At 47.0% G+C, this 21,069-nt stretch overlaps 1 protein-coding gene across 1 annotated transcript in view; it reads right to left on the bottom strand.

Moving 5' to 3' along the window:
* SRGAP3 (SLIT-ROBO Rho GTPase activating protein 3) overlaps positions 1 to 21,069 on the bottom strand; it is a 144,504-nt gene that overhangs the window by 76,621 nt on the left and 46,814 nt on the right. The window contains exons 3-4 of the mRNA XM_012000648.1: positions 19,841 to 19,903; positions 4,240 to 4,425 (exon numbers count right to left, since the gene is read on the bottom strand). Of these exons, the coding sequence (XP_011856038.1) occupies positions 4,240 to 4,425; positions 19,841 to 19,903 (249 nt within the window). The remainder of the gene's footprint in view (positions 1 to 4,239; positions 4,426 to 19,840; positions 19,904 to 21,069) is intronic.

The raw sequence follows: 21,069 nt of genomic DNA, 5'->3' as shown, positions 1-21,069 counted from the left end.
TTTTTGAGACAGGGTGTTGCTGTGTCACCCAGGCTGGGGTGCAGTGGTGTGATCATAGCTCACTTCAGCCTTAACTCCTGGACTCAAACAATCCTCCCACCTCAGCCTCCTGAGTAGCTGGGACTATAGATGCATGCCATCACACCTGCCTAGTTTTTGTTTTTAAAGTTTTTTGGAGAGAGTGGGGTCTCACTACGTTGCCCAGGCTGGTCTGGAACTCCCGGCCTCAAGCCACCCTCTCACCTCAGCTTCCCAAGTGTTGGGATTACAGGCGTGAGCCATCATGCCTGGCCCAGTGATTTTTTTTTCTTTATAGTAACTTCCTGCCACCCAAGCCCTGCACAGACACACCTATGGAAGACCTCCAACTGCTAGATGAGTAAGGGTTGGACCTGGACTCAGGCAGCCCCTTTACATTGCACCTGCACAGCCGATGAGGACACTAGATAAGCAGCAGCCTCCGACTGTCCTTGCTAGGGTAGGGTGTAAATCAGATCCCTGGCCGGGAGCATTGGCCTGTAATCCCAACACTTTGGGAGGCCAAGGCAGGCATATCACCTGAGGTCAGGAGATCAAGACCAGCCTGGCCAACAGGGCAAAACCCTATCTCTACTAAAAATACAAAAATTAGCTGGGTGTGGTGGCCCGCAGCTGTAGTCCCCAGCTACTTGGGAGGCTGGGGTAGGAGAATCACTTGAACCCAGGAGGCAGAGGTTGCAGTATGCGGAGATTGCACCGCTGCACTCCAGGTCTAAGTGACAGAAGGAGACTCCGTCTCAATCAATCAATCAATAAGACCCCTACCCAGCAATCTCCAGTGACGAACCAAACTGCTGCTCGTGCCTGAGAAGCCCTCCATGGCCTGGTCCCGTCCACTTCTCAAGCTCCACCTTCCCCCTTGCTCCCCCTCACTTGCTCAGCCTCCTTGATTCATCCTTTAAGACGGCAAGTTCATTCCTATCTCAAGGCCCTCAGACTCATGGTTCCCTCAGCCTTGGCCTAAGGTTTTGAGGCCAGATTGGCCTTCAATAACAAGCTCATCTACCTCTCCCACTCCCTCTGCCCACCCCTGCCCGACTCTTTTCTTTATAAGCACTTCCACCACCTGAAATTGTTGTTTTTTGTTTTTGTTTTCCTACCCTTTCATTTATTTGTTGATTGTCAGTGACCTCCCATTAGAAAATAAGTGGGGTTAGGGACTTGATCTGCCTTGTTCATTGCTAGGTCTGGAGCGCCCAGAACTGTCCCTGCACAGGGTAGGTATTCAGTCATTTTCAGTGACTGGAGGACAGGAGGGAGGAGGATGACTGGATGGGAGCGGTGGGGAGAGGCGGGGTGAGGTAGCCAGAGCAGCCCATCTCAGCTGGGACCCAAATGCCTCCCAGGGAGCTGCTCCTGTCTGGACCAGCCTGGGAATGGAGCAGGAAAGAGTAAGCGGGTTGCAGAGCTGTCCTCTGCTCCTTGCAGACTGATGAGTCCCACTGCTGCGTAAAAGTCAGGTCTCTGTAAATAAATGGTTTTCCTCCTTCACCTAGACATTCTTACACCTTCCTATCCCACAGTGAGTTCTCAACCTTTTAATTCTCTTCAGAGATCTCTAACTTTTCTCCAGGGTCCTGGCAGTTACATCCTACACCAGCCATGCACCCGAGCCCCACAGAGAGTTTTGATATTCTTGGCCTATTTCCAGTGGCCCACTATGACCATGACCCTGAGACCATGTTTAGCCCTTCATAGACTCATAAAATGTTATACCTAGGAAGGATGTTAAAGGTATTTTCGTTAAACTCATCTATTTTATAGATGAGGAAATGAGAACTGGAGAGAAGTGGCTTGCCCAAGAGCCAAGTAGCTAATCGAACTAAAAATAAAACTCTGAACTAAAAATCAGCCTCCAGACTTCCAGTCAGCACTCACTCTACCTCTCTGTTTCTCCCTATGTTGTAGTCCTATCATTCCCTGCTTGGTTATTTTATTTTATTTTTATTTATTTTTACTATATTCACAGAGTCATACAACCATTATCATTATCTAACTTTAGAATATTTTCATCATCCCAGAAAGAAACCCTGCACCTATTCATAGTTACTCCCCATTTTCCTCTTCCTTAGCCCCTGGAAACCAATCATCTATTTTCTATTTCTATAGATTTGTCTATGATGGACATTTCATAAATGTAATTGTACAATATGTGGCCTTTCGTGACTGACTTCTTTCATTTAGCACACTGTTTTCAAGGTTCATTCATGTTGCAGTGTGCGTCAGTACTTCATTCCTTTTCGTGGCTGAATAATATTCCATCACATGGATATACCACATTTTATTTTATTCAACCATTCATCAGCAGATGAACATCTGAGTCATTTCCATCTTTTGGCTATTATGAATAGTACTGCTATTCATGTACAAGTCTTTGAATGGACATATGTTTTTATTTTTCTTGGGTGGATACCTAGGAATAAAATTGTTGAGTCACATGGTAACTTAGCCTATGTTTAACATTTAGATTGCTTTCCAAAGTGATAGGATCATTGTACATTCCCTCTAGTAGTGTGTGAAGATTCCAGTTTCTCCACATTCTTACCAATACTTCCTATAGTCTGCCTTTTTTTTTTTTCTTTTTTTGACAGAGTCTTGCTCTATTACCCAGGCTGGAGTGTGGTGGCACAATCTCGTGAGCCTTCCGGGTTCATGCCATTCTCCTGCCTCAGCCTCCTGAGTAGCTCGACTACAGGCACCCCCCACCACGCCTGGGTAATTTTTTGTATTTTTCGTAGAGACGGGGTTTCACCTTGTTAGCCAGGATGGTCTCAATCTCCTGACCTTGTGATCCGCCCGCCTTGGCCTCTCAAAGTGCTGGGACTACAGGCATGAGCCACCACGCCCGGTCCTAGTCTGCCTTTTTAATTCTAGCTACCCTTGTGGGTGTGAAGTGGCATTTCATTGAGTTTGATTTGCAGTTCCATAATCATGAATGATAGAGATGATCTTTTTTTTTTTTTTTTGAGACAAGGTCTCACTCTGTTGCCCAGGCTGGAGTGCAGTGATGTGATCATGGCTCACTGCCACCTCGACCTCCCTCAGGTAATCCTCCTACCTCAGCCTCCCAAGTAGCTGGGACTATAGGCACATGACACCACACCTGCCTAATTTTTCTATTTTTTGTAGTGATGTGGTTCTGCCATATTGCCCAACCTGGTCTCGAACTCCTGAGCTCAAACAATCTGCCCACCTTGGCCTCCCAAAGTGTTAGGATTAGAGGAGTGAAGCACCATGCCTGGCCTAGTCTTTTCACGTCCTTTTTGGCCACTCATACATGTTTTTTTAAGAGCAACATCTCTTTGCCTTTTTTTTTTTTTTTTCCATAGAGATGGAGTTTTGCCATTTTACCCAGGCTGGTCTCGAACTCCTGGGCTCAAACAATCCTCCCGCCTTGGACTCCCAAAGTGCTGATATTACAGGCATGAGCCACCGTGGCCAGACCTACAGCACTGTTTTTAACTAAATCTGGATAGGGTTTCATGATTCTCAGTCCAGCGCTCTGGGCAATTGATCAGAATTGACATGAGAGATGAGACGAATTTGCCACTCCTGTCAGATTTCAAAACTGCAGCTCAGAGAGGTGTTATAAAAGTGGCATTTTCAAAACCCAGCCCATCTGACTCCAAAGCTAGAATTCCTTCCACCACACCCTACTAAAGGACTTTTCCAGAATCAATACACAGGGATTTTAATTCTCTCTTCTTTGAGTTGGCAATGGCAATTTTGGAATGAGCCTTTCACCAGGTTTCCAGGTTCTGGTTCCTCTTGTTGAGACACATTCAGTAATCAGTTCCCCCTCACCCCCAGCCCCTACCCTTGGCCAGTAAATTGGCCTCTGGAACAAGCCCCTGCTCCCACTAATGCCTGGTGATTCCAGGTCATCTGAGAAGGTGCTTGCTGGGTGTGAATCTCATCACAGTTCAGCTTACTTGTGAGTTGAGCACCTCGTCTGCCTGCTGACTTTAGCATTAAGTCAGGCCTAACCACTGCTAGCAGGGGCACGTCCGGCCCTGCTTCCACTAGAATACCAATCTCCAAAAGAAGAGATACTGGCTACATTGTCCCATCCCCTGCACCCCCCACCACCCCACTGGGATGTGGGGGAAAAAGGGGGAAGGCTAAGGCTGTCCGCCAAGAGCATGGCCCTCCCCTTTGTGCCCTGTCCCCAATCGCTCCCAGCCCAGGGCCCCCACTCGCCTTCTCCTTCATCTTCTCAATCTTCTTCACAGAGCTGCGGCGCTGGGGCCGATCCTCGTGCCGGAGCAGGTTCATGCTGAGGTCTCCTGACTTATTGAACTGCTTCTCCTCCTGCTTCTCAGCCTCCTTCAGCTTGCTTTCTGCACTGATGCTCTCTGCATGGTACATGTGGTAGGTTTTCATGACCTGGGGGCGCACAAGTAGGGGAAATCAGCACCCAGCTATGACCCAGCATGGCCCTCTCTGTTGCTCCTGGCTCCATACCAAGTTCTACACTCTAGTTGGCCGCTGCCCTGGTCCCACAACATGCTCTGGGCACCTGCCTTCCTTTACTTTTGCACAGACTCTCTGAGGACTGGGTATCATCAACAACATCATTAAACCCTAACTAAGAGCCAGGCATGGGCTAGTAAAGAGGAAATTAAAAAATAATAAATAAATAAATAAGGAGGAAATTTAAAAGGGTAACCATAGCTCCAAGCATCTGGGCACTGTCAGAAGTGACAAGGCAAGCCCAGCCCTTGCTCAGCTATCCTCTCTAGCCCTGCCAGCAGTGTCTGTGGCATCCCTCCCTCTCCTCCCAGTGCCTCAGGGATAGCCCCTCCTCACATACCCACAGGAATTGAATGTGGAACATCCTTCTTACACACAAATCATTTTTCAGCTGTTTCCTGAAGTACAATGGGCTGCAAATGGCTCTGTACCCAAAATGAGTAACATTAAGTAACCCAATAGATATTCTATGCTCTCTGGAATAAATTCATCCTTGCCTATAAAAACAATTCCTCCTGTAATCCCAGCACTTTGGGAGGCCGAGGCGGGAGGATCACGAAGTCAGGAGATCAAGACCATCCTGGCTAACATGGTGAAACTCCGTCTCTACTAAACAAAATACAAAAAATTAGCCAGGCATGGTGGCAGGCGCCTGTAGTCCCGGCTATTCGGGAGGCTGAGGCAGGAGAATGGTGCGAACCAGGGAGGCGGAGCTTGCAATGAGCCGAGATCATGCCACTGCACTCCAGCCTGGGTGACAGAGCGAGACTCCGTCTCAAAAAAAAAAAAAAAGGAAACAATTCCTATAAAGCAAATGGCACTTTGCTACTCTACTTCCATAATAGAAAATGAATATTGTTATTACAGGGGAAATTTTTGAGCCAGAAGAAATTCTAGACATCATCTAATCCAACAACCTTTCAGTTTGACAAACAGGGAAACTGAGGCTCAGAGGTGCCAAGTATCACCAAGTATCAGTGCAGAGACACCAAACTTTACATCCATGTATCCAGGATCACAAGCAAAATATAGAACTTCCGCTACACCAGAAAGATCCCTCATGCCCCTTTGCAGCCAATACCTTACCCCACTCCAGCCCCAATCATAGGTTTGCCTTCTGTCGTGTGTTCCAGAATCCAGTTCCATGGAATCATACAATATAAACTCCTTTGGGTCAGCCCTCTTTTTACTCAGCATAATTTTTCTGAGATTCACTGATGATGCTGTACATATCAGAACTTCTTTTTTATGGCTAAGTATTCCATTGCATGGTTATGCCACAATCTGTTTACTTAGTCATATGTCCATAGCTACTCGAGGTGTTTACAGGTTTTAGCTATTTTGGATAAAGCTGCTATGAATGCTTATGTACATTTCTTTGTGTGGACATGTATTTTCATTTTTCTTAGGTAAATACCCAGGGGTGGGATTAAGGGTCATATGGTAAACACATATTTAACCATACTGGAGATCTGGACTCTCACTTTTAATCCACCACTTTTTCTACCAGATCATCCTAGATTGTCTGTATCATTTTTTTATAAATAGAGATGGAGTTTTGCCATGTTGTCCAAGCTCATCTCGAACTCCTGGGCTCACGTGATCCTCCTGCCTCAGCCTCCCAAAGTGCTGGTATTACAGCTGTGAACCACCACACCCAGCACTTAATGAATTTCTTTAATTCATTACCACTTTCTGAGCAGGCATCAATACTTTTAGTAGCTTGAACACTGACTGGGCTGCTCCATACCAATAGCATTTTTGCTGGTCCCCAACTAGAAATGTACTTTTCTTTTGCAATGCCAAGTGTATGATCATCTTTCTATGCTAAGAAACTTCTGGAATCCATGGCTCCTGCGCCTTGTTCATTCTCTTCTGTGGTTTGGATTACTATAACAGCTAATAGAATAAAGGCTTCCCCCTGGGAATGAAATGTGCTCCTATCTAACCAAGCCCTGTAAGTCGGAGAACTCAGAATGAATTCCTGGCCAACCCTAAAATCTTACTCCTTGTCATTTGAAGTGCTGTGAAGTGAGTTTATTAGAATGAGGAATTCTGTGCCTTTTTTTTAAGACAGAGTTTCACTCTTGTTGCCCAGGTTAGAGTACAGTGGCACGATCTCGGCGCACTGTAACCTCCACCTTCTGGGTTCAAGCGATTCTCCTGCCTCAGTCTCTCAAGTAGCTGAGATTACAGGTGCCCGCCACCACACCTGGCTAATTTTTATATTTTAGTAGAGATGGGGTTTCACCATGCTTGTCAGGCTGGTCTTGAGCTCCTGATCTCAGGTGATCCACCCGCCTCGGCCTCCCAAAGTGCTAGGATTACAGGTGTGAGCCACTGTACCCAGCCTCTGTGACTTCTATCATTAAATCACAGCACTGATTCATTGCTCAGAAAGTTCCCTTTGCCACAGCCCAGGAGTCAATGTGGCAACATCTATTGCAGATCATAGAAGGTAGGAATATGGACAAATGTCTGGGTTGAATCCTGATGCTCCCACTCGCCAGCTATGTGGCTTTGGACAAGTCACACAACCTCTCTGACCTCTGCTTCCTCATATGTAAAACACGGATAATAATAGCACTTACTTCCTAGGCTGCTTGTGAGCACTAAATGAGTCAGTTTCTGTCAAGTGCTGAGAATAATACCTTCCACATAGTAAGAGCCATGGAGGTATCCATCAGGTGCTACCACCACCATCATCATCATCATTATCATCCCTGATTTGGGCTCAGGGTTTAAGAACCTTAAACATGCTCACTTAGAAATGCTTACAAGCTCTGGAGAACATTAACTAATGTAAATATATATATATATATATTTTTTTAAGCCATGTTTCTCCCTTCTTCCTTTATCCTAAAAATCTCCCAAACTTGTAAAACAATACCAAGATTTAAAATGCAGTCAACTTTTCTTCGTGGGTCTTGGTGGAAAGATTGCTTCTCTGCATTCCATCCATTTTTGTTCATTTGCAATCTCTCTAAGACTCCTAAAAACCCCCTTCTTGCTGATTTCATCCTCTCTGTATGCCAGTTCCACCAAGATCACATCCAAATACTCAACGGACCAGAAAATGTGCCATACTGATGCGTTCTCGACATCTAGTGGCCAAAAGGGGTGACTGCAGACTTGCAGATAATCAAAGCAGGTGCCTATTTTGATGATCTTCATGCCTTGGTTTAAAGGACACTGGGGCCTGTCAGGGGCGGTGGCAGCAGGAAGAGCATCAGGATAAATAGCTAATGCATGTAGGTGATGGGCCGATAGGTGCAGCAAACCACCATGGCACACGTTTACCTGTGTAACAAACCTGCGTGTCCTGCACATGTATCCTGGAACTTAAAATAAAAATAAAATAAATGAGTCCATTGAGTCATTTGGATATGGTCTTGGTGGAACTGGCATACGGAGAGGATGATATCAGCAGGAAGGGGGTTTCTAGGAGTTTTAGGGAGATTACAAATGAGCAAAAATGGATGGAATGTAAAGAAGAAATAAAATAATATAAAACAGGTGTGGCTAAAGGGTGGGAACACATGTCGCAGCTGTCTCCAGGACCCCACCTTCCCCCTTCGACATATCCCTCCACATCCACAGACAACCCTGGTTTCTTTGCCTCACCACCATATTGCTGGTGTTTTTCATGTCTGGATCCCATCCCTGTCTGCGTTCAACAATTCCTGCTACATCTCCTTTTTCTATTTTGGCTTCTGAGTCTGCCTGCCTCGCCACGAATCTGTCATCTGCGCTGGGTAGTTCAGGGGAAAAGACAGCCTTTCTATTTACAGCTAGATCTTCCTGTCCAATCACCATGCATCCATCCACTCACTCAAGGTCAGCAGCCCAGCTGGGTGTTCTCAATTCGCACATATCCTTTGCCTAGTTTTCTTTTTTTATTTTCTCTCCCTTTACATCATTTTCTACTCTTCTTGAGCCACAGAGTACTCTTCCTGCGCTCTGACAGGCCAAACTTCCCAGGATAGCCTCTAAACTTCATTCCAAAAATCCCATGCTTGGAGAAGATAACCCAAATACCCTGGGGCCAAACTCCCGTGATCTACTTGATTCCTGATTCCAAGAATAACAGTGAACTCCACTGCCCAGGGTCACTTATGACAGACAGCTGCCACCAAAGAGTTCACCTGGAGGTTTCTCTGAAAGGATTCTATTTGTACCCAGAATCCTCTAGATGTTTTTATTTAATTACCTGATACATGGGCTTCAGCATGAATGGTCCTTAGCTCAATAGATGAGAACAGTTGGCTCAATATTGCCAGTCCAGGACGCATTAAATAATATTTAACCTTATCTATTACTTCAAAGTTTGCACACCTCTTTCTAGGAGCCCTTCTAGTGAAGGAGCATTTCAATGAGTCCTTTCCCCAAACCTGGGAGGCAGTGTGATGACAGTAACAACAATGATAGCAGCTAGCATCTATTGAGCACTTATTACATGCCAGGCCTTGCTTTATGCACTTTACCTATATTAACTCATTTATTTCTCACAAAACCCCTATGAGATAGGCATCCTATGATCCCTGCTTTATAGATGAGAAAACCATGGCCCAGAATAGGTCAGTAAGTTTCTCTAGGTGAAAAGCTGGTAAGTGGAGTCAGGGTTCAAAGCCAAGGTGGCTGACCCCACAGCCTGGGCCTACTGAACACACGCTTGTTTTGCTTCCCCTGTACCCCTTTCTCAACTGTAAAACAGGGGTGAAAGGCTCCTCCAGCCCACTGGAATTAGGGAGACTTGGTTTTGAGACTCAGCCTTCCCACTACTTGCTGGGTGGCTGTGGAGAGGTGTGTCCTTTCCGTGCCCACCTGGTGAAGATCAGAAGGGGGTAGATGGGGAAAGTGCTCTGTCAACTGCAAATTGTCAAGTGACCAACTGCCAGCAGCAGTGTGCCTGGGGCTGGGAAGGGGCAGAGGCAGATGCAGGAGCTCAGCTGAGGCCAAATCACCCAACTGGGGATGTATGAAGGGCCCCTCAGAGGTACCCATCCGCTTGATGCCAGCTAATGGGTTCACTTTCCAGCCCTCCAGACCCTATTCAGGGAGTCTAGGGAAGGACCTCGTAGGGACGTGTCACTTAAGATCACTATTCTTGGACCCAGTTCAGTTGCATGTGTTCTCAGAATGTAAGGGCCAAAAGGTCCTCCATAACTCTTGGTGTCCTAGCCCCTCACTTAAGGAAATGGAGGCTCAGAAATAGCAAGAGTGAGCTGAGCGTGGTGGCTCACGCCTGTAATCCCAGCACTTTGGGAGGCCAAGACGGGCAGACCACAAGGTCAGGAGTTTGGGACCAGCCTGGCCAACATAGTGAAACCCCGTCTCTACTAAAAAAATACAAAAATTAGCTGGGTGTGGTGGCGGGCGCCTGTACTCCTAGCTACTCAGGAGGCTGAGGCAGGAGAATCGCTTGAACCCAGGAGGCAGAGGTTACAGTGAACCGAGATTGTGCCACTGCACCCCAGCCTGAGCGACACAGCGAGACTCCATCTCAAAAAGAAAACAAAGAAAAGAAAAGAGCAAGAGTGCTGTCCAGAGTCACACAAAAAGCCAGGCAGAGCTGGGACCGCAGGCTGGGTCTGCTGCCCGCTAAGCATTGCCTCTTCTGGTAATCACACTGCTTTTTGCTTTGTACACATTGCCTTTTGCCTCTTCCCTGATCCTCAGATTCTGAAAACAGCAAAGTTTTATCTGCACCATCTTTCAGCCCCTCATTTAAATGCAAAAGAAGGCAAACAGAATCTGGAAGTTAACAGCATCCATAAAGGGACACCTGGGGCAGGATAAGGATCAGTTGTTAGAAAACAGCTTCTCAATGTTGCAGTCCCTGTGTGCCTCTTCCACCCTGCAGACAGGGCTGTCCCTGGGCACAGTGGCTCTCTGCTTCCAGCATTTGTGTATGGGTGAAACCCTAGGCTAGTGCATGACCAAGACCTCCTTGAAGGAAAAGAGAAGCAAAGTCCTGAGGCCAGGATCTTGTTCATGATAGTATTCTCTGTACCAGAGCAGAGCCTGTTACCCAGCAAGTATCAATATACATTTGCATGAATGAATGACTCTGGCTGGACTGGCTGGATCAACAGATCAAAAGATCAATGGATCAATGAATATGGCTGAATGGATGGGTAGATGGATGGATGGACAGATGAACAGATGGGTGGGTGGGTGAATAAATGCAAGGATGGGTAGATAGAAGGGAGAGTGGATGAAAGGGAGAAAGGAAGAGAAGAAGGCAGGGAGGGAGGGTAAAATGAGGGAGGTACAGTTTTATTGCCTTTGTTCTGCTGAGCATAATTGGAAGTAGGGAGATAGCTGTACCGTCAATCACTAAATATTTATTGAGCAGTTCGTTATGTGCCAGGTACTATGCTAGGCAAAACAACAGTGTGGAAGACATGCAGGTCGCCACCCTCATAGGATCCACACTGTAGTAGAGATACAGGCAATTGTACAAGTGATGATCACATGGTGTGATAAGTGCAATGATGAAGGGAGTCCTAGGCACTATAGGAAGGTTTCCTGGAGGAAGTGACATCTAAACTGAACACTGCAGGAAGAGTAGCTGTTAGATGGGTGAGCAGGGCTTGGGGTGGGGGTGGAGTGTCCCAGGCAAAGGGAGCAGAGTGAGCATTAGCCCAGAGGAGCAGGCGGCAAACAGGACTGAGGAGCAGCTGATAGCTGGAGGAACACCAGGTATGTCTCAGCACCAGCCAATGGAACCACTTCCTCATCCTCCCCCAGGGACTCCCCCTCAGTGGACATCTGTTGTTTTTCTCTGCCCAGATTCATCCAGTCTTCCTTCTTTGGGAACAGCCCCCCAGATTTTATTTTGAGGAAATCCCCCAAATTCCCCTCCACTATTCTCAGTACATGTGGTTCATGGGAAGCTGACATCACCCTGCAATCCTGGGGTGGCCATGAGACCCTGGCCTGGCCAATCCATAAACTTATGTTCATCTGACAATAGGAAGCTCAGCTAGGCCATTAGATGCTACCCTGGGGCTTTGCTGGAAACACTGGGAAGGGAGTGTTCTCTTTCCACTGGAGGATGGGGAAAGGCTAATGGGAGGAGAATTTGTAGTACTAGGGACCACCTTTGTCACCACATGGGAGAAGCCTGCCAGATCACGAAGTCTACGTAGAGGAAAACAAACCAGAAATGGGAGACTGATTCCCAAAGCTGGATAAATGGATGGATGGATGGATGGATTGATGGATGATGGATGATGGATGGAGGATGGATGGATGGATGGATGGATAGATAGATGGACGGATGGATGGATTGGAAAGAGTGGGGAAGGAAGGTAGGAAGAGAGGCAAGGAGGGAAAGGGGTAAAATGGGGGAGGCATAGTTCTACTGCCTTTGATCTAGTGAGTATATTGGTGGGGAGAACAGCTACACCTTCAATTATTAAATATTTATTTATGTGTCAGGTACTATACCAAATGCACTACAGTCAAAATACAGTATAGAAGACAGATGAGGTCTCTGGTCTCACAGAGTACATGCTGTATTGGTGAGACAGACAAATCAGCGTGTGAGCCCCTGGATTCAGCTAGACTTGTGCGACATGTTCATGTGATTCAATAGAGTGTCATTTTTATCTAAGCCAGTTTGCACTGGATTCCAGTCCCTTGCCACTGGATTCCAGTCCCTTGCCACTAAATTAATCCTAAAAGGCAGACGTCTTTCCCTTTGAGCCTCCCCAACTACCCATATCAGTCCTGATCCCAACCGGCCAGGCTCAGTGCAGTGACTCAGGAGCAGTGCTGACTGGGCGGAGGCTCCCTCCCACATCCCAGGTGCTGCTTCTCACCACTCTAAGTGCTGCTCCTTCTGCCCCTCTCTGCACCCAGGAACTGTCGACTGTTGATCAGATACCATCTCTTCTCTGGCGCCTTCCTGATGCTCAGGATATTTCATCACCCCTTCTTCCAAGTTCCCTCACACTGTCGTATCCCCACTAAGACACCCATCATAGTGTACAGCCACATCTCATGGTCTGGATATGCGGATGATCAATACATGTATTCTTAGTGAACGGGTGTCTGGGCAGGACAGCAGAAAGAGAGGGGAAGGTTACCTACAGGGAAACCTCTTCCGTTCTGCTTAGGACCAGTTCCATCCCTGGATGACACTGTGCACACACCCTGGCTGGCAGGCTGTGACAGCCCCGAAGAGCTGCCTTGCCCTGAGTCTGAGCCAGGACCCTGGTCTCCCTTCCAGGGCACAGTGGCATGAAGATCAAAGCCTGGCGGGAGCCTCAGTATTCCTCAAACTCCACACCTTCATTCCACAGACAGCGTAAACCGAATGCCAGAGTCCCACTATCTGGCACTGGGTCAGTGTTTCCACTTGTGATAGCAAGGTGACTTTCGGTGTCTTGGGAAGGAAACACTGCCAAACTGGACACTAGTAACATAGCAACCGAGGTGATATGGGGATGGAGGAAGAGTCAAGAGATACACTTCTCTCTGTGTACCTTCTGGCACTGTTTACTTTTATTAACCCCTTTCAGCTCTCTGAGGATCCTTCTGATTACATCAGGAGGAAAAACCAGTCGGTGCCCACACATCTTCAGAGCTTCTCGCCTGCCACTCCGGCAGGCACAAGCTTGAATACACAACACTGCTTGATTTTCACTTAACTAACAGAACGCTTCTATTTATATACCAAACTGTGTTTCATCTGCTAATGTGAAGTATCATTTCCTTCCACAATAAATGCAGGTTCGTAGTTTATTTTTTAACTTTAAATTTTAATTTTTTTAAGATGGGGTCTCGCTCTGTCCCCCAGGCTGGAGTGCAGTAGTGCAATCACAGCTCACTGCAGCCTTCACCTCCCAGGCTCAGGTAATCCTCCCACCTCAGCCTCCCAGGTAGCTGGGACTATAGGTACCCGCTAACATGCCTCGCTAATTTTTTGGGTGCGTGCACAGTGTCATCCAGGGATGGAACTGGTCCTAAGCAGAACGGAAGAGGTCATAATGCCACCTACCTCAAAGGGTTATGATGAGGATGAAACGGATCAGTACATGCAAAGCATTTAGACCAGCCCCTGGCCTTCAATAAGCACTGTATATGATTGGAGGCTCTAGTTATTCATGAGATGAAACAATCTCCAAAATATACCTACAAAAGCAAAGCAAGATGCAGAATAATAAGTACAGTTGTCACCACTTGCATAAAACAGGAATGTGTGGGATATACCCAAATGTGTGTGCTGATTGATGGATAAAGGATCTCTGGAAGAAGACATGGCTAAACTGGACACTAGTAACCTAGTAACTGAGGTTATACGGAGATGCAGGAAGAGTCAGGAGGCATGCTTCTTCCTGTGTACCTTCTTTTATTGTTTAATTACTATCTTATTTATTTTTTAAACAAGTGTACATATCTTCTACTTCTAAATTTAAATATTAAACAATTTTTTAAAAAAGGAAAGTCGTCCAGTTCAAGTATGGAGCCAGCATCACAGACAGCAGGCCTGGAGGATGGGAAATGAAGGAGGAGATGGTTTCACGTTTTCCAGCAAAACATTCTTAGGGCTCTGGCTGGCCCAGTGGAGATGGGGAATGGAGAAGAAAGATTCCGAACTATGTAGGAAAAATATTTATGCCTCATTTTTTCATAAAAGACACAATGACTCAGGACTCAGGTTTGCTAGGCACTGGGCTATACTCTATGCCAATCACTCTCCCCAGAATAATCCAGACAAATGAACTGGCAGCAACCCCATGTTCCAGGGAGGGACTGGGCTCAGAGGGTTTGTGTGGCAGGGCCTTCAAGTCAGGCCCAGCTGACTCTAACACCTGTGCTCTTCCAGCACACAGGGCTGCTTTCCACTAATTACCTAACACTGGGGAAGCTTAAAAAGGGAGGGGAGGTCAACTTAAAGAAATATATTCAGTAAATGACAGAGGGCCCATGATAGGATGAAGCTGTGGGGCTGTACCTGAATGTCATCCTAGAAAGACAAGCAGTGAGCCCAGGGTGGAGCTGGGACTAGAACTTGGGCTCCTGGGCGTTCAGTCTGAGCTCTCTCTACCACCCCCATGTCTCAGGGCAGTCATGAGGAGGGAGACACCTTTGCCAAAACTTGCCTGTTGGCCCAGAGTTGATGTCATATCCCTGAGCCCACACAAAATCAATCGAGGCTTGAACAAGTAAAAGGTAAAGTGATTCATGGCTCCAGTTAGGGTCTACCTGTGACCAGCTGCCGCTAGGTACGAATGGACACTCCTCAGGCCCTCCCCACATGGCAAAGAACAAAGTCACTGGGCCTCTCCTGCAGCCCTGGACTTGGAAGGCCGGCCCACAGCTTGCAGCAGAGCTGCTGAACACAGAGGAAGAGATAGGTGGGGGGATGCTGGATGTTCACCAGTTACTGACACATATGTATTTCATAATCTAGAGATATACTGAAAATCTGAACACATTTTTAGCCAAATAGTGAAAACACAGTGGAGTTTATAGTTTGTGAGTTGTTTTGTTTTGATTTGCCTCTTCTAGAAGGATTGCCATACTGGTCCACATTCTTCACCTCTGCCCTTTTTCTCTCCCAGGCCAATACATGAATGAAAGCTATATTGCGTCAGGCTGATGGGAGTTCGAAAAGAAGTGGAGTGGGATACATGTGTGTGCATGCTTGCATGTATGTGTATGTACATGCATGCATGTGAATGTGCATATGTGCTACTGTGTGGTCCATGCCAAACTGCACGTGCATGTATGCAAATGTGTATGTGTGCACATGTGTGCACAAACACTCATGCTAGCATGCTTTAGAAAGGAGGGAGCCTCAAGGTGCTAAGGACTGAGCAGATAAGGACTGGGTGATAAGGACTAGGCTTATTGAGTGAATGAATGAATGAATGAACAAAATACCCAGACTTGTAGTCTCCTCTGCATCCTTCCTAGCCCCAGAGAGAGATAAGCCTTTTCTCTAAAGCAAGTGATGGGTGGCCTTTAGCATTTATCTCCGCCATCATTACACCTGTAGGACCCCCTGAACAGACCACCACCACCTCCCTTACAGAACTTCAAGAAGAAAAAAAGCGGAGCTTACTGGAAAATCCTTTCTCTGCATTATTTGTTCCTCAGTGACTGTGGTAATGACCCTGGGGCTGAGGGAGGAGGGGGACTGTAGACTTGTATAACCAGACATGGTAACTAGAAAGTGCTCAAAAGAAATCCCTAGCAATGAAGCATGAATTTGGGACACATAGTGCCGCCAGCAGCTGGGTGGCTGGAGTGAACTGTTTGCAAAGAGGACTGTGATCATTACTGGCATGGCTGCAGGCATGGCCCTTCGCATTGTGACTCTGCAAGGGGAGGGGGGCTTGCTTTTCTAACCCAGAACTCTGTGCTTGGCTGTGTAACTTGCTTTGGCCAATGGGATATTAGCAAATATGACACAAGTAGAAGCTTGAAAAGTGCTTGCACATTGGGGTTTGCTCACTTTGGACTCTTTTTCTTTTTTTAATTGACCAGAAAACTGCAACCACATGAGTGGCCCCAATTGAACCCTGCCCAAATTGCTGACCCACAGAATTATGAGCACAGAAAATGGTGGTTGTTCTAAGTCACTGAGTTTTGAGGTAGTTTGTTATGCAGCAACTGATAACTGATACAAAGGCTTTAAGTAAGTCACTTCCCTATGCCTCCATTTCTTTATCTGTAAAAATGTAAGAGTGTTAATTAAATAATATATATCCAATACCTAATACAGAGTGAGATGCATCATAAGCACTCAAGAAGTGGTTACAGATGTTAGGATCATCCCTGTTTGGCAACAAAGAGAAGGAAAGTCAACGAGGTTAATTGACTTGGCCGAGTTGGTAAGTGGTACAGCAGGAATTCAAACCCAGGTCTGTCTGTGATCAGTGTGCACTGCTGTGATCCTGCGTTGCCTTCCCTGTTGAGAACTCCCTCTCTCTTCCTCTCATTCCCTCTGCTTCTTTAATTCCTACCCATCCAAAGGCACCAAGCTCAAAGCTCACCCTGGAACACAGTAGCCCACTTTTCTGAATCTTTTTTCTTCTTGTTCTCCCTCCCTCCCTCCCTCCTCCTCTCAATCCATCTCTCACACATGTGCATCTCCCTCAACTAATACACACCCATCTCCTCCTATGTGTGTGCATGGCTGGAAAGGGGCTCTGGGCACACTGTGGGGAACAAGGTCCAGCCCCACAGAGCTCATGGGCAAGTTACACAGCCAAGCCCAGAGGTACCTCCCCTGTGAGCCCATGTGTCCAGCACATACTAGGCTCTGACTTATGTTGTATCAACAGTTCACATACTACTCTTTTTTAAAATTATTATTATTATACTTTAATTTCTAGGGTACATGTGCATAACGTGCAGGTTTGTTACATAGGTATACATGTGCCATGTTGGTTTACTACACCCATCAACTCATCATTTACATTAGGTATTTCTCCTAATGCTATCCTTCTCCCAGTCCCCCACCCCGACAGGCCCTGGTGGATCACACACTACTCTTATCTCTCTGCCCAGATTCCAAACTCCTTAGGAGTAAGACCAGTTTCTTTCATGTTTTTCATCCCTCCCTCCTCCCTCCTTTGCTTCAAGGAGCACACTGGAAGCACCAAGGATGTACAAGACTCTGACAGAGGCAGACTGTGAAATGTTCACGATCCCCTACTGTGCCCTACTGCAGCTCTGGGCCCACAGCATGTGGACCCAAATGCGTGAATTTAACTGAGTTTCTGAGTAACTACTGAAGACTCTGGGTGTAGTCAACAAATGATCTTCACGGGGGGTGTGCTGGCACCATGAGGATCCCACTCTTCCACGTGCAGCCAAAGGAGAATGCTGGGGACCCTTCCTCCTCCACTAGCTCCTGGTGACCCTCACCAGGCTGCTGTGGAAATGGCAAGGCATGGCTCATCCTGCTGGGGCCTCAGCCATCCTGCCTGGCCTGTGTCTCCAATACCAGCGGCATTTCCGTCCAGCCATCCTGCCCTGCAGCCAGCACAGGGAGGTGTGCATGGAGCACCTGCTGGATTCAGGCCACTGTGCTGGGCACTGGGACCTCGAAGGACACAGAGAGATGACACTGTCCTCCTGATCTCTGACCACCACCTGGCCTTGTCCAGTCTACAAACCACAGAAAGATGACCAGTCCCGTTTGTCACAGGTGAAACCGACAAGTGAAGGGACTTGCTCAAGGCCACACAGTTGGGTTCAAATGGAGCCTTTGGGCCTTTCAAGCAGTGTTTCTCAGCCAAGACCTGACTCCCGGGGAGTTCACACTCCAACATGTTGGAAGACGGGATATAGACAATAAAGATACAAGAGATTTTGGTACATCTGCCATAGGAACTTGAAGCCGAGAGGTAACAACATTCTGAAGGTGGTGGGGTTTGGTCTGAGTTTGAAAAATAAGCATGACACTAACAGGTAGGTATAGACAGCAGGGACTGCAGAGGAAAAGCAGCAGAGGGGGAAGGTATTTGGTGTAAATAGAGGGCACCAAGAAGAGGAGCCCTGCTGGAGGTCACAGCAAAAGTTAGAGACCTAGATGGGGATGACTGGGGGGTCCCAGGACATTGGGGCTAAGTTGTTTTGCCATTGTGGAGGAAAGTGACCCAAAGTGGAGCCTGAGGAACATAAAAAGGACTTAGACTGGGGAGCACCTGGTCTAGCCAAATTCGCTGCAGAATTCTAAGCAGGACAATCCCATTCAGTTACCAGGCTTGCATTATTTATCACCACCCTTCCCCCCACCGTGAGTATGTACAACAGCCTACTTCACAGCCATCAAGGAGGAGCCAATGATGGTGATGATGATGATAGTGATGCTCAGAACTTCTGATACAGAATGCTCTTCTTTTCTCTTTGTTCTGAGCATGCATCGCATATAGGATCTCCTTTAATTGTCACAAGGATGTGCACTAAGCAGGTACTAGTATTTCTACTTAACACCTGGATTTGAACCCAGATCTCCAGCTTCAGAATCTGTGCCTTAACCCAACAGGCTGTTCTGCCCCCCAGCTGCTTTTGCACCAGCTGATGCAAAGCAATATGTATTCTCAAGCAGCAATTCTTCCTTTACCCTAAGAATGACCCAAGTAAAAACTATCTACAGCTCAAGTTTTGCTCCTTAATTTGGAATCACAGAATTAAAAGTTTCAACTTTTACCTAAGAACTCTCACCCCTGTTTTACTGATTGGGAGACTGAGACCCAGGAAAAATAATGCCTTGCCTAGAGTTCCGTAGCTTGCTGGGATCTGAGGCAGGCTTTCTGACCTGAGGTCCAGGCCCTCCCACAAAGGCTCTCAGTGCCTCTGAAAAATTTACCACCTGCTGGCCACACAGGATATAAACATAGAAAGATAATAAAACTGAACAGAAGGGGCTTCTCACAGCCTGCTGTTCTTTCTCCTCATACCAGGGATTTCAAATTCAATTTTAGCAGCAGATTCTCCCCAATACACAAACACACTTTTCATGAAATGCTATATAGGGCACCTATCTATTTAAAACATAACCATTCTCCACTGTTCTGATTGGGGTAGGGTTGAGGGGCCTGGAGCTCTACCTGCTGGGTCTACCCACCCCACTCCCCACACCTCTCCATGGAGTCCCCACACTCCTCTCGAGGAAGCCGTAGGCTCCCCAGAGCACAGTCTGAAAGTCCCTGCATCATCGCTTCATGTGTTTGTGTCCCCATTCACTCACCTTCTTGGATTCTAAAACTCATCTCAAGCACAGTTAGATACTGACTCCAAACAGGTAACAAGGTCAGCTGTGGACCACACTGTGATGTTCTGAAATTATGCCTTGGAGATGGCAAGGCAGGCTCACCCCATAGCCTCACGTGATCCTCGGAGCCGTGCTCCATTTTGCAGATGCAAATACTGAGACCCAGACAAACTGCCCACCTGCCTATGGTCCCGCAGCCGGTAAGGAAGGGCCTCCACTGGAGCCTGTGCTGCCTGACTCCAAAACCTACATCCCCGCCTTCAGGAGCCTTCACACTCACACTCTCATGGCCTTGACTTTGTGCCCTCTGTTCTTGCAGGTAACACATCCACAGCTGCAGGTCGCTTGAATCTCTCGTGAACTTTGACAAACCAGACAAGCCCAGGCCCTACCCCAGATGTACAGAATCAGAAGCTGAGGCTGTGAGTCATTACATCCTGACATGATGACCCACTGTCACTCAGCATAAAACACAGCAAAAAAGGCCCGGGGTCATTACAGACCTCTGTTTTGCCTCCCTCTAGCTCTGGTGATGAAGACAGAAGACCCAATCCCAAAACAGTAGTGAGCCTGGGCAGAACTTACTGTGTAGAGCTCGTTGGTCACCTTCAGGAGCTCCTCGTGCATCTGCAGGCCAATCTCCTTGCTCTGGAATATGGAAGAACAAATGTCAGCAGGGGAGAAGTTTGCTGGCTACATTTACCAATCTCTTTTCAAAATGGAAAGGTCAGGAATGTTTCGGGTGGGGTTGGAAGGGGTACATAAATCAGCATAAATTTCATTGATCTACATGTAAATTCCTCAATTTATGTCTGCGAAACAAACCCATAGAGAGAGGTTCCTTGCACATAGGATTCCCTGGTCCTATGAGTTGGGGAACCCTACACATCACTTCCCTACCACAGTGACTCCCAGTGACAGCAGCATACTAAAGATGTGAGGAAGCCCCACAGAATTTTTCTTTAATTCTATGTGTCCTAAGCTGGTATAACCGGAGTCTGAGCTTCTTGTACAATCCTCATGAATGGCTAGAGAGTAGGGTTCCATAGAACACACTTTGAGAAACAATGATGTGGCATCCCAATTCCTCTTGAGAGTAAACGATAATTCTCAAGTGCTCCAGGAAACATCTCAGGTCCTCCAGAACATGAGTCTCCAGCCTTCAGGCCACAGATCGGTCCGTGGCCCATTAAGAACCAGGCCGCACAGCAGGAGGTGAGTAGAGGACAAGACAGCATTTCCACCTGAGCTCCACCTCCTGTCAGATCAGTGGTGGCATTAGATTCTCATAGGTCCTTGAACCCGGTTGTGAACCGCGCATGTGAGGGATCTAGGTTGCACGCTCCTTATGAAAATCTAATGCAGGATGCTCTCTCTCTGTCTCCCATCACCCCCAGATGAAACCATGTAGTTGCAGGAAAACAAGCTCAGGGCTCAAACTGATTCTACATTACAGTGAGTTGCATAATTATTTCATTATATATTACAATGCAATAATATAGAAATAAAATACACAATAAATGTAATGTGCTTCAATCATGCCAAACCATTGCCCCACCCTGATTCAAGGAAAAATTGTTTTCCACAAAACTGGTCCCTGGTGCCAAAAAGGTTGGGGACCACTCTCCAGAAGACATTTCCTGAAGGATTGTCTTCTTTGACTGAGAATCAGCAGCTGGCACCCACTTGGACATCGCCTTCTTAGCTTTCCAGGACTGGTTACAACAGATGCCCTAACCTTAGTTTGACTTCAAATTTCAGCTTGGCCCTCACCTGTGCTGGTCCCCTGGTCTGCCTAATCTCGTCTTACCACT

Source organism: Mandrillus leucophaeus, unplaced genomic scaffold (assembly GCF_000951045.1).
Source record: "Mandrillus leucophaeus isolate KB7577 unplaced genomic scaffold, Mleu.le_1.0 Scaffold637, whole genome shotgun sequence".
Classification (NCBI taxonomy): Eukaryota; Metazoa; Chordata; class Mammalia; order Primates; family Cercopithecidae; genus Mandrillus; species Mandrillus leucophaeus.
The sequence above is the reverse complement of the archived record's forward strand: the minus strand, read 5'-3'. Positions and strand labels throughout refer to the sequence as shown.